Source organism: Clavelina lepadiformis, chromosome 4 (assembly GCF_947623445.1).
Source record: "Clavelina lepadiformis chromosome 4, kaClaLepa1.1, whole genome shotgun sequence".
Taxonomy (NCBI): Eukaryota; Metazoa; Chordata; class Ascidiacea; order Aplousobranchia; family Clavelinidae; genus Clavelina; species Clavelina lepadiformis.
Genome location: NC_135243.1, coordinates 11,186,021 through 11,200,520, shown reverse-complemented (window position 1 = coordinate 11,200,520; position 14,500 = coordinate 11,186,021). Strand labels below are relative to the sequence as shown.

At 35.8% G+C, this 14,500-nt stretch overlaps 1 protein-coding gene across 4 annotated transcripts in view; it reads right to left on the bottom strand.

The window, feature by feature from the left end:
• The window catches only part of LOC143452019 (sodium leak channel NALCN-like), a 71,127-nt gene extending 57,107 nt beyond the window's left edge, over nt 1–14,020 (bottom strand). For all 4 annotated transcript variants that reach the window (XM_076952828.1, XM_076952829.1, XM_076952830.1 and 1 more), the window contains exons 1-7: nt 13,925–14,020; nt 10,101–10,280; nt 6,031–6,111; nt 5,781–5,923; nt 3,320–3,448; nt 3,043–3,182; nt 2,612–2,754 (exon numbers count right to left, since the gene is read on the bottom strand). In XM_076952828.1, the coding sequence (XP_076808943.1) occupies nt 2,612–2,754; nt 3,043–3,182; nt 3,320–3,448; nt 5,781–5,923; nt 6,031–6,111; nt 10,101–10,280; nt 13,925–13,963 (855 nt within the window). In that variant the 5' untranslated portion in view covers nt 13,964–14,020. The remainder of the gene's footprint in view (nt 1–2,611; nt 2,755–3,042; nt 3,183–3,319; nt 3,449–5,780; nt 5,924–6,030; nt 6,112–10,100; nt 10,281–13,924) is intronic.
• Between the last annotated feature and the right edge of the window lie 480 nt (nt 14,021–14,500).

Genomic DNA, 14,500 nt, shown 5'->3' with positions numbered 1-14,500 from the left:
TGAATTTGTCAAATAATTCATGTCTTTGGAAAATGTTTTAAGAGAAGCCCTTTGGCGTTGGTCTCCTACTAAACTGATTGCCATTGTTAACACTGGATTGGGTGACATTACGTCGGTAAAATATGACACGTCTTCTTTTTCAACTGATACAAATAACAAGAGCCAAAACAGTAAAAAATATTTTATTAATTATAAGTTCATACTATAATCATACAAATTTTCACATATTGCCAAAACTAGTAGACCGACTACTCGGTCAGTTGTGTGGATATATGGACACAGTTGACATCTGATGTGTTGACGGGGGAATGTTTCCACTTCTTTAGATGTGTCGGGTAATTTGCTCAACGTCAGGAGATATCTGAAGTTGGTAGGATGTCAGTAAGCTATTAGAGGTTGGTTTGGAAACATAACATTGAGTGTAGGATCAACATTGAGAATACCCTGTAAATTTATAGCTATACGCTTTACGGGACTCAGTTGTGGAGAAAATGTCATGATCAGTGGAGTCCTACACGATTCTTGAGGTTTTCGTCCTTATTCTAGGAGCTCATGGCATGGTATCTTTTTGGCTTTTTCGATTTGCTCTTCTATGCGCTACGCTTCGCAAGTTCCCAGTATAATTTGCATAGTTGTTGGTCTCGGTCTGACATGGAAGAGCAAATGTGGCAGTATCTTAATGCTTGACTGTAAACAATAAATTTACATATATGAGAGGGGGTGAGCTGTTAGGGTGTAGGTAAAAGAAAAGTAAAAGAATCTTTAGGTTTACGGTATAGTGAGGTTTGTACTTTATTCTGGATTAACGTCACCTGGATGTCTAAGAAGTGGACTTCCGTTTTAGACCATTCCAACGTCAATCGGATACTATTGAATGAATATTGAATGCTAACAGTTAAGTTAACCTCCGAAAATTGGAAAAGATTATCGTAACCGTGAGTCCAGATCATGAATATATCATCAAAATATTGCAAATAAAGGAGTGGCTTCAGAGAAAAATCGGATATAACGTCTTATTTGAGTCAAGCCATAAAAATAATGACATACTGTGGTTCGTGTAATAATTTTGTTGTGTGTGTGTAATTGTAATTGTGTTCGAACATAAATTTAGTTAAATATACGATAACGGTAGAGATGTCGTTAGGCGGAGACTACGATGCGGCTTGTAGACCTGGCCTGTAGACCGGCTTCATGAGAAATATTCGCATTTAGTGATTTCACATTCATGGTCGCAAGAATGGTGTCATCAACCTACCAACCTCACAAATCTCCTGATGTCGAGAAAATTACCTGACACATCTGAAGAAGTGGAAACATTCTCCGGCCAACACACCATATGTCAATTGTTGTCATACAACCACACAACCAACAAAATAGTCGGGCCAAATGCATTTACGCATCGTGTCAGTGGAAGATTTCAATGCAACATCACTAACTTCATTTATGCCATCTGCTGTCAACACTGCCCTAAGGCAATTTACGTGGGAGAAACAGGATCAACCTTAAGGAAACGATTCATGGGTCACGAAAGTGACATTCGTCATCACCACAATCATAAACCAGTAGCTGAACATTTCAACTCACCGGACCATAACATCAACGACTTACGCATCACCATATTACAAAAATTAATTTCTAATAACAGCCTTGATCGCAGAATTGAGGATCAACACACTATTCACTTCTTTAATTGTATTAATGACGGCCTTAACAGAGATGCCGGTTTTATGGGACTTCATAAATAAATATTTATTATTTCACTTTAATACCTCTTTATTCTCGTTTTTCCTTTCATTTAACGATTTATTTTATTTTATGTTGTTAAGACATCAAGTATTTTGTGGTTGCTTGGATGCATGTAGATATTACGTCACAATTGCGATTGTTGTTTCCAAGCAGACTTTTACCTAGCAATTTTGAATTAATTTTTTTCCATTTCACAGTACACATGAAGAACCAAGCTTATGCTTGCGAAAGCTCATGTCAAAAAATATGAATTTAACCTAAGAGTGCCAAACTATATCCTGTTTCTTATTTAGCTGTAAAATGTTAGTTGTGTTGTATTTCATGTGTTTATCAAAAAGCGTTGTGCTATATTTTGGTTGTGTTTAGTACACGCGACCGGGCTTTGATTAGTTCCGAGATGCGTTGTACTACAACGAAGTTAGCATCATTCTTTTCGCTTCCCACAGTTAATGGCGAAAAATAAATGATACGAAATGTGCGTAACAAGATTGGTTTTAGACCAAGCACAAATTCGACAAAATAAATTATTGAAATTACCATGCTTTTTTCCCCATTTAGTTGCGGTATTGTGATTAAGTTAAGAAATCTTCTTTACAATTTTAAAGCCCTTTCTGTAGTTTTTATTCACTATTTTAGATCGGCCAATGTGGTAGTCATACAAGCAGTGTGGCCAAAGCAAAGACATTTAAATCAAGTTAAATTTATCTGAAGGTCATGAACAGGCAGAAGCATTTAAATCAAATGCTACTTATACAATGGACCCAGTGAAGACTTAATTCTGAAAGGCAAACATAACAGTACAATAAACCAGCAGTTAATATTTCATTCTTTTAACCGTAAAATACCATAAAATAAGTATTTTTACCTTTACAAGCCATGCCAAAAAGAAGATAAGTGAAAAAAAGTACACATAACTGTGCCAATCCGTGTAACTGTCAATGTTTTTGTACATGAGAAAGACCCAACCTTCCTGACTGGCTGCTTCATATACTGTCTTGATGCTTGTAACTTTATATTCAGAAGACAGATAGTAGATAGCATAATTATTCCAGCAAAGATAAAAATAACATGGTAATACAGTAAATACCTAATGCTAAAATATGATCATTACTGTGATCTATTAAAATTAAATATTCAAATTCATTCAGCTAATAAGAATGACGTATATCTATAAGAAATAAACCTACAATATAAACATAGGTAATAAATAACATATATAAATAATATATAACTATACAGCATTAAAACGTAATCAATTTATCTTGGTTACTATAGTTATACATGTAGTTTACAAACCGATATTGTCAAATGCGCCGTAACCTCTTTCTTTGATAGTTAAAGCAATACTCATGCAAACGAATGTGGGTGGACACATGGAAAAGTCATCTTTTGAGCACAAAGTGTCAGGAATGGCAAGGTTAGCCAAAGTCACGTTACTAAAACAAATATGCAACTTACTGAGTTTTAACAGTTTCTCTAAATTTCACTTGGCAATGTATGAATGTGATTATGCAAAGACAATGCAATAATTTTCTATGAATGATAAAGTGTATTAAAGCAATGCAAAACTTACTTTGAATCAGTACCATTCAGTACACAGTGATGAGACATACTTCCAAATAATTGAACACCAAGTAAACCATAAAGCAACAAAAAAAAGAGAAGAAACAGTGTAACTCCTCCAATCTGATGACCAGCTCGCCTTGAAAGCACACAATACATCAATCTTCTCTCATGTCAGTACAAACACTTCCAAATTGCAGATGACACACACTGACAGTTTTGTACAAATAACAATATGGAGGGCTCATAAAAATTATATTGTATGCTATGGTGTTATTTGGGCAATTTTGCTTCAAAACATCCCACAGCACTTTCTTTACATTCATTACTTGATTATGGGGCTTATATATAAATGTGTAATGTTCTATACTTTGCCAATTTAGTCTACACTTATCTAATGTCAATAAAAAACTTATTTTCATTGAATGCTTTACTGCTGTTAGCTGCCTAAGAGGAAGCATCTGTGACACCACACTGGTTTCGCGTAAACATAAATTACAACCTCACACCAATTGTACACATGTAGTGTTCGCATAAGCTTTGAGAGAAGTATGCAAGCCTAACATTACCATAAGCAAAACGTCAGTCTAATTGTCGGTTGATGACATTTGAGCGCTGCCTTGAGCTGGCAGTGATGGCGTTCAATCAGTCCATTGGAGGAGAAAAGATATGAAGTTGTTCTGATCCTGGTGGTGCCAGTTACTTAAAATGAGTTTCCTGAAAATGGCAGACTCAAATTGTGCTCAACGATCAGTAGTAATTGTTGATGGCGATCAAAATCGACATGCTCAATTTTTAAAAAATGCTTTAGTGACGGACACTGCAAGGATATATGAAATTAGAATAGTTTCGGTCATTGTCTGAAGCTATTAATGCATGTTAGGATGTGATGGTAGTTGTTGGATTGGTTCAATATGTCAACAATGTCTAAGTGGACATGATCGAGTCTTGCATCAAGGTTTGAAAAAGTCCCAACGGCAACAGTGTGCTTGCGAATTTTGGCCCCGCCGACAACGAATACACATTTCTGTCTGCTATTGACGTCTTTGTGAATATTTGGCCAAATGTAAGATGAACTGATGAGCTTCTTGGATGCTTTCATACCTGGATGTGACAGAGAATGAAGCTCCTCAAAGGGACTTTTGAACTAGAAGTTGATTGATGTCAGTTGACTTAAAGTGTCACAAAGAAGTTTGTAATTTGATGTAGAAACGGAAATTTTCATGAGGGTTTTGCATTTTTAAATATTATATGTTGTATGTTGTAGTTTTGCTGTTGAGCATAAACAAGCTCGACAAAATCAGTGACCTTTAGTTCTGCAGATACAGTGTTGATGTCTGGTCAATACAAGATAACAGCAACATTTCAGGTCCAGAGGTGTACTGAGTTTCACTGGTGTACTGATATACAACACCTAATTATAACACATAATTGCCGAATTTGACAAGGTGAACACCGATCAGGTTTGGCGAATAGAGTTTGTTTGTGATTGATGTAAACCGCAAATTGTCTTGCGTGGTGGCGAAAGAAGATTATGCTATGGTAAGTCGCGAGTAGTTTGCGATCAAATGTGCTGTAGTGACGTTCGGCAGGAGTGAGCTTTTGAAAGTAGATCAATATCAACTGCCATTAATTCTCTGCATGTTATTGCGAGACGGCACCACTGGCAAAATTTAAGGCATCTGTGACATGACTCAAGTTAGCATTCGGCAGAGAATTATGAAGCAATCTAAACTGGGTGGATCTCTGCCTGGACACAATCATGTTGTTCATAGAAGCAAACAATTCCACAGTTTGGAATGAGCCTGTGGTAGAAATTCACCAAGTCATGAAATTTGCACGGTGATTTAATACACTGAGGACAAGGAAATTGCTTGACAACTTCAATCAGAAGGTTGTGTGTTCAAATCGCATCGAGGTCACCAGTTTGGTGTCACAGATGCTGGCTCATAGCTAGCTAACAGTAGTAAGGCATTTAACGAAAACAAACCTTTAATTGACAAGCGGAACTCAGGTAAGTCTAGAGTCATTTGACGAAGTTCGTTTATAAAATAGCCAAATAATCAGGTAATAAACGTTAAGAAAGGTGCGTAGATTTTTAAACCACAATTTCCCAAATAGGATTACAATGCCACGAATATGCCATTTGATAAAAAGTGTATATTTCCTGGAGACAGTGAGGCAAAACAGGCAACAGTTGTATGGAAACTTTAGTCAGGGCAACAAAGGGAATAGTATCATAATGCTGTGGCAGGCTGGTTGTACTACATTCAAAAAAATGTACAATTAAAGTATTATAGTTACTGAAAAGTATCAATTTTGAATTTGAATTTTCCTCTGAGATAAAAGCAAAACAACAAAGTGATTGTGTTCAAAGCTAAGCAAAAGATTTACCATAAATAATGCAGACATAAGTAGGCTAAGAGGATGAAACAATCTGAGACTAAAAGAGAAAAAACTGTAAAACTTACATGACAATTATTGTTAATGTTGAGCTGTCAAACTGGAAATTGAAGTGCCGAAATACACGAAGCAAAATTAATGCACGAGGAAGGCGTAATAATCCAACACCGGTATTTTGAAAGAAATTGGACTCTTTCCAGAATTCAGCGAGCTACTTAAATAGGAGTAGAAATAGAAATCAAGGAATGTGAATTCACAAAAGTTAGCCCTACAATTTATCTAAAACTGCATTATTAAGCTATTTCATGATTGTCTTACCTGAATTAAGACAGATATCCAAATGAAAAATGCCATAAATCCATCAAATATAGACCAGCGTTTTTTTAAACAACCTTCTTTCTGTAACATAACGTCAAGGTAAATTGCTTGCAACATTTTTTTTGGACAAACTATGATTTGTATCACTTCTATATATAATAAACAGATATTTTTGAAGGTACTACGACACCTTATCGAAAGACACTTTATCGAACGACACTTTATCGAACGACACTTTATCGAACGACACCTGATCGAAACGACAGCTGATCGAAAGACACTTTATCGAACGACAGTTAATCGAGCCGACAGTTGATCGAACGACACTTTATCGAAACGACAGCTGATCGAACGACACTTTATCGAACCGACAGTTAATCAAAACGACAGTTGATCGAACGACACTTTATCGAACCGACAGTTCAAGCAGACAGATTTTTGCGTGTTTCTCAAACATTGAAACAATGAGCCATTGTGATGTGCGGTCTTTGTAATGGTGTGCATTAATGAATTGTGATGTATATATCATAAAGTTGACGATTTATATTTTATATCTATATTTTATATTTGTATCATAAAGTGTTCGATTTCGCATGGCGGCCGGCCCGCCCACATATTAATAAGATATCACAAGAATACGCACGAGAATTACTAAGTACGAGATTGTCTGTACAGTAGACTAGACTAGTCATTATAGATACAAAGAGTAAGGAATTGAAGGCAAAATTTTATAGCAAGGGGCATGTCGCTGCCTGACTTTTACACAAAGTAGCTTCTTGAAAGTAGTCTTTATCCCAGCTTGACCGACAGCGCAAAATAAATGGCTTCGATGTGGCCAACCCCGCACACACATTTGCAATCGTTAATTACTAGAAACCTATGCGTCGTAGACTGGCGAGATTATTACAGGTTAGTAGAAACATCATCTGGCTTCCTGTATACATCATAATTGTAAAACTAAAGAAAGTGAATTTAGTGTAAATTAGGTATTTCTAAAAGTGACACATTTCTATAAATTCTTCTTGTTACGCCGCGCCCCCGCTGTGAAAAGAGAACGAAAAAGAATAGTTAGTCAAGTTATTGGTGCGTAAATGAGTAATACGTTTCAATGCGGAGAGAGAGCAAAATTATATAAATATCACAATATCTCAAAAATTACAAAATCCAACTTTATCAAACAAACATGGACAGATAGCTGAACATCACAATGACCCATTGTTTCAATGTTTGAGAAACACGCAAAAATCTTGCTTGAACTGTCGGTTCGATAAAGTGTCGTTCGATCAACTGTCGTTTTGATTAACTGTTGGTTCGATAAAGTGTCGTTCGATCAACTGTCGTTTCGATCAGGTGTCGTTTCGATCAGGTGTCGTTCGATTAAGTGTCTTTCGATAAAGTGTCGTTCGATTAAGTGTCGTTCGATAAAGTGTCTTTCGATAAGGTGTCGCGTCACGATTTTTGAATACATGAAAATACAGTACTTTTCGCATTTGGGCTGAAAAAAATAGTGATTTAAATTTTCACCATAAAAATTATTAAAAAAAAGAATATCAACAGCCAACTTATGGGGGATGTTGAGAGTGAGTGCTCCAAATAACATGATTTGACTTTTGATAATTGAGTGTGATTAGTGACTTTTTCTTTGCGTGCTTCATTTTATTTGTTTTCTTCCTTCTACTTCTCCCCCTTCCACTTGTCATTTAAAAGGTTTGAAAGACATAAGTACACAACTTTTCCGCATCACGCCGGTGATGCAGTAGATTGTAATTTTACAGGGCTTGGCCGCCACTAAAAAACATTATGTCTCCTTACTTTTCAGTCCGCTATGGTACTACAAATTTTTCCAACGTTTCTGATGCGGAAGTAGCAAGATACTGTCCAATTGTTTGGTCATTGAAAATGTCCAGTCAAGAAAAACTCGAGTGCTCTTAGTCTTATGTCTTGACACAGACGGTGGTTGAGCAAAATTCCACAAGGGGGAGGTAAAAATCTCATTCCAAATGAGCGTTTAGGATGAAAAAAGTTGTCTTGTCAAAGTTCAGCTTGAGTTTGTTACAAGCCATCTAGAATTACCATAAGTTCTTTAACGCAAGCCTCAACTGGTGCTAACTTCTGCACAAAATCATGATGATTGTCAACTGCGGGATAGATCAGGATGTCATTTCGCATTTATATCAGGGATAGGCCACTTGGTGTTTTAGTAGATATTAAATATCACTTGAGAGTACAGTAGAGTATTTAACAATTATTATTTGTGGTACCTTTTTTGACAGAAACTTTGTGCAAAATGTTATTTCTGATGCAGACGTGCTGCGTTGACTCTCATTTAAATATGAGCAGAACGAACCAAGGATTTGGCCAGAAAGACCAAACATGAATTTAAAATGCCGCTAGAGTATCCCATAATTGAAGGTCGCTGAGAGATCAGGTATTATTAGAGTGACATATGATCTAGGGTCAAGCGCCTCTGTGATATCGCTGAAGACACAGATCTGAGCTGTTTTACTAGAAAAGTTGTTGCAATAAGCAGATTGGTAAGTGTGGAGGAGTCTATTATCTTTAAGGTTCAGACAAACATGATCAGCAACTACCCGCTCCAACACTTTGGAGAGAAATGGTTGTGGTGGTATTGGCCTGTGCTAATTTTCATAATTCAGTGGTTCCCAAAGCATGGAAGAGTAAAAAAATTGGTCGCTCCAAGGCGATGCAAACCTATGTTTGTAATAATATACATTGTTCCATAGTGAGTGGATCAGATTAGCACTGTTTGTCTGTGTCTGTCTGCAGCGTAGGCCCATAGGTACTTGAAAAAATAGTAGCCACTGACATTGGTGATCTGCTGGATTATTTTCCGATCACATATAAGGCCTTAAAACAAAGGTTACTTAGTACTAAGCAAAGTTTAAGGCTTGCCTTGATATTTTACCCCCTTCAATAAACCGTCCCAGCATAACTACACAACGAATACTTTAGATAAGGCAATGCCCGAGGTCTATGTTAAAGAATTACTTTACCGCCGGCTAGCCCGAGATATTGTAACCGCCATTGCAGCCCAGCCTCATTGTCAGTAGAGGAACAGATTGTGGCCTCCAATGGTCTTTTTGAGATAGAATTGCAATACTGTGGGGTACCCAACGTTCCTCTACTGTGTCACCCCTGGCATCCAAGCAATTATAGGGGATGGGGACAACCGTAATCAACAAACTCCTTCGAGTGTTTTAGAATCGAAAGTGGACAACCTTGTAAAGCAGATGGCTGAATCCATGACAAACAACCAGAAACAGGACACTTACAAAAACAAGCTTCATGGTGGAAGACACCGGAGCGAACAGCAACAGAATAATCGTGATGATCAACATTTAGTAATATTGGAGCTGTAATCATATTGACGGTGATTTACTGAATTTTTAAAACACATACACTTGCTGTATCTTTCTTTTAACTTGAAAATAGTTAAAGCTTTCCTCAACCACATGACACCAACTTTTTTGTTGCCAAACTCTAGACATCGGTAGTAAGCATCCAGCATGTGCACGATAAGTACCTTTTGATAAAGCACTTTGATAACATGATAGTATTGGAAATTTCGAATAGAATTAAGAAAATTATTCGTCAGTCTGTTTATTTATTAACTTCAAAATTTTCAACAGTACAGTTGATTCATTCATACAGTAGACTCCGCTTTTAATGACCATCTTGAGACCAGATAATTTTGGTCATAATATTCGAATGGTCACAGCCAACTGCTACAGTGCAGTTTAAACACACCAGAATCAATCACAGTTAGGCACAAAAGAACAAAAAATATCGATTGAAATAATTTGAAAAAGATTTAAAAACTGGTCATAATAAACAAGAGGTTATAGTAAAAGGAGAATTTCAAATAGCAAAATTCAGGAGCTCACCAAAATGGTCATATACAGTGGGTGGTGATATTAAGCGGATTCTACCATACATACTGTTGCTTTGCAAAACATTATAACAAAACAAAAATAAAAAATCACTATGAAAAGGTAAGGTAAAATGTAAAAATAGCCATGATAATTATGGGTAACACATTAAATAATCACCTTAACATAAAATATTCTCAGCATTGCAAGTGCTTCCACAGTTAGAATAAAAGCAGTGATGACATCAACAATTATAGTACCATATTTCAACTGGGGTACTTCTTCAAATGTTCTAGGCGTATTACAGCTTACCGATACAAAGCTTAGAACGGCGCAGATGAGGAACAGACGATTGGCATTCTAAATAAAAGTTTTATTACAGCTCTGGGTTTGAAGGCAATATACATACATCTTTGCATATGCAAAAGACTTTTATTAATTGGTATTTAGCATAAAAATTATCAAAATGAATTAAACTTATTAATATCAACACCTAGGTTACTATAAAAAAGTCTACATTTGTATTTTATTATACGTATATTGATTAAAAAGATCATATCAGTAACACTTAAAACACCAAAACATATTTTCATCCAAAAGTTTTCCATAATTTTTTGCTGCAATTCTCCAAGAAAATAACAAAACAATTCTATTTGCAGACATTTTGGCAGCTCAGAAGATGGAGCACACGCAGGTCAAAAACCAAATAGTCAATGTTACACCATGTTTGATATCTGTATAGCCCAATCCTGGACTGACGCACTAGTATTGCACAAAAAGCAAGCTGTGGAAATGGCCAATAATTTTAAAACTTGCTCATTGAGTAACTCAAACTTGGCAGCTCTTTATGTAGGCATGGATGTCGACATTTGTTATTCTATGTACTTTTTTTTCTACGCCAAGTCTATCCGTTGCTTTTCTGAAATTAAATTAAAGGTAATATTGAATGTATGGACATTGAAAATTGAACAATTAAAAATGGAGAAAAGGATTCCCAGCATACCACAGTTACTTGATTAAAAAACGTAAGTAAACGTCTTTTGCAAGTGGGATAACATTGTATTATCATCAAAAAAGATTTAAGTCAGCGTAAGTATGATACATATGTAACCACTGATCAACAAAACAAACAAACAGTAACTGTAGTGCATATGGTACTGCTGGCCAAATAATTTTACCAATGGCAAATAAAAATATAAGCCATACAAAACACTATGTGCCTTTTATTCAAGTAAATACGATATTGCCCTGAAATGTAAATAAGCACATTACAAATTTTGCAACATATATGTCATGTAGGTAGTTCTGAGAGTGTGCTGTCACCTTCTGGCCAGAAAAAAGTTGGCCCTTTTGTTTGTTTGACTTTAAGATCACTGGTAAACTTGTTGTTGACACATCTTGTCTTTTACAGAAATATCCGTCAATGTATTATAAATATAAGAGCGTAACACCGACATCCTTGAGATAAGCTTTGGAGAGTATAGCAAGAGTACAGTATTGATGCTAGCTTATCAGCAGCCATTAAATCACTGTAAAATTGCCCTGAAGTTTGTTTCCGTTTGAACAGTGTTAAGTGAAAACCTTATTTTCTGATTTCTCTGATTCTGTTAGACTCTTAGGTAAAGTTTTAAAAAACTTGTTTTGACCAATCAGAAGGCAGCATGGTTGGTTTATTTTCTTGCCTGGGACCAAGAACTGATCCTGAACAAGATATATCAAGTAATTGTCTGACATAATTCAAGTATGGACAAGTAAGTTTGGCTTAATTTTTATGGTTTGTGCTGTTGTATCAATAGTTGACTATGTTCTGCTGTTGTCAACTTGGTATTACTATAAATACATGCATTTACAGTGTTTGATTTATATATATTGATTAATGATTTAGTTCTCAAGTCATGGACATTTTCTAAAAAAACATGGCATTGAATAAGATTATGTTATTTTGATAAAAAACTGGAAAATTCACAGTCGGTTTGTAAATTTTTTGTTTCTTACTGACGTTTTGTGCCATATTAATGTTTTATGGTTTTGAAAAGAATGGCCAGGATGCTATTAGATTTTGACCCGCAAACCCTCTAGATTCTAGAAGACGATGTATAAGTCAAAAAATAAAATTTCTTGTTTTCTAGCCTGGGAATTAACCTAGCAGTTGGCGTATTTCAAAGTTTCAGGTTTCGCTGAAAACTTGGACAGAAATTGGCATGAAAAAGTGGGAAATGTGTGTTTTGGCCCAAAAATCTACTTTTGATTTTGGGTTTGTGTAATGGGATATGGAGATATGTGATTTTTGCCATATTCAAGTATAAGATAGTATCAAGCAAGCCTAGTCCACACATAGGTATTCCCATGGAGCGATTCAGGGACCCTTATGAAGACCCTCATAATTGTATTTTTTATAATTTCGCTACATAGAGAAATTGAATCTTTTTTGAAAATCATATGCTTCCTGATGCATTTTTCGCACGGAGGTAACCCGTAACATGTTAGTGGTTTACTGTCTATGAATAATTATTTATTCAATTTTTTTCATCACAAAAATAGCATGACGCGGGCCACAAAATAAGGCATGGCAGGCCAAGACCAACAGTTTGACACCATTGTTTTAAAGCAATCGTTTTAAAACATGTGAATCAACTAAGTGAAACAATCCAAAGTGTCAATGATTAATTATCTATAACATTCATCTTATTCTTTTCGTATAAAGATATTGATATCAAATGGTGTAGTTGCAATGACTGTCATCAGTATTCACAATGCAATCATAACAAAACCTAACAGAAAAGTATGCTATTAATGCAATGACTTTAATAACAGAAGTTGAATTTCAGCCAAAAAGTATCTCAATTACCGGTATATCGATTATTTCCAACAAGTCAACAGACTTGAATAATTACTTCGCATGTTGTAATAATTACTTCCCTTAATTTTGTTCTTTAAAGATGATCAAGTGTGGTCTGTCTATCGCACGAATGGAATTCTGCCGATGAAACACAATTTTTTTCCAGATTTTTGGTTAGGCGTATAGGCCCCTCTAGTTTTTAGCCCAATATTTTCATGAAAAAGGCAGCTTACATGCAGGTATGTTTGCCATATCAATCAGTAAAAAACCAATGGATGGACGAAGGAATAGGTAGCATAATTACATCACTGGCTTGGGCTGGTTGCAATTAGGTATCCCTTTAGCTATACTGGCAAATGTGGCAAAAGATAGCAAACTCTTTAGGGAGCTCTTAGAACTGATGCCTGCACGGCGCTTTTGAGGAGAAGTGGGTTTGGAAAAGAAACACACAGAGAAGGCCAAGGTGCATTGCACAAGAATTACACTGATCTTGATCTAGATCTTCGGCGTGAACAATCAAGTTAAGCTGCAAAAACTCGGTTTTTCCTCGGTGTGGCACAAAACCAAATTGCCTCTTGGCCATTGGGTCTGCAAATTCACTTTGTTAGATGAAAAAGAGCACAGTTTCTCCTTTCGTTTTTTTTAGAAATCCCAGTTAATGTCTTTGGCATACCATAATGTATTGTGAACTTACCTTTGGTGTACGCAAGGAATGCACCCTGGAGATAAAGATATGATATGATGCTATTTTTCCACAGTCTAAATTAATCTAGCTTAATCTCTCAAATTCAAACTCTCACCTGTGATAACCATATCAAATTATCTCAAAATTTAATCTAAAAAAATAGCCAAACAAAAGCCGGATTCAAACGCTAATCCTTTAATGTACAAGCCCTAACGCCAATCACTGGAAAGTATTTTCTTTCATCGTGCAACAACCATCGGAGTCATAAAGTTATGAGATGAAATCTGGCTGTTATAGGCCTACTGTTTTGCCTTGATTAAAACGGAAAAATAGTAACTGCAGAAGAAAATGCAGGTCTAGGTATTGCAAAACTACACAACCAAGTCATGCATTATCATACTGTATTAAAGCCCTGAAATACAAAGGTTGTGATGTGATTTATTTGTGTACTTCAGCACTAGATCCAAAAAGACAACTTACTGGCTTTTCAATCCATAAAACACTGCGAGTTTCCTCCATGTTGCTTCCAACTACAGAACTAAAACACAAATAACTCTTTTGCCATTAACCTAATCCAATTTTAAAATTATATATTAGTATGAATTCCCCACAGTTTCAGGACTTAAAGATAGACTTAGTTCAGGCAATAAACCAGTATGTAATATTTGCAATCTTTTTGTAAATCAAGCCAAACTCGACCTTCCAACCGAAACATATTTCTATTTCCATATTCCAATGGAATATTACATTTAACAGTATTTCAAAAGTCGTTGACTGCATACATTGACTTTGTCATTTTGCGAATGCTGAAAACACATTAACACTTAAAACAAAACATACACGATCCAATTTCGCAAAAAAAGTGAATTTTTACACAAGCCATGCATCAACCAAAGTTAAAGTTTGAGAAAGTCGAAACAAAGCTAGCAACCTAGTAATAGGAGTTGGCTAGATTTTAGTAAATATACAGGTGGAAGGATTTTAAGTGACATGTAGTAATTAAGAACGAACAAAGATGAAGAGGGTGGTCATTATGGCATCACAATGTAAAAAAAA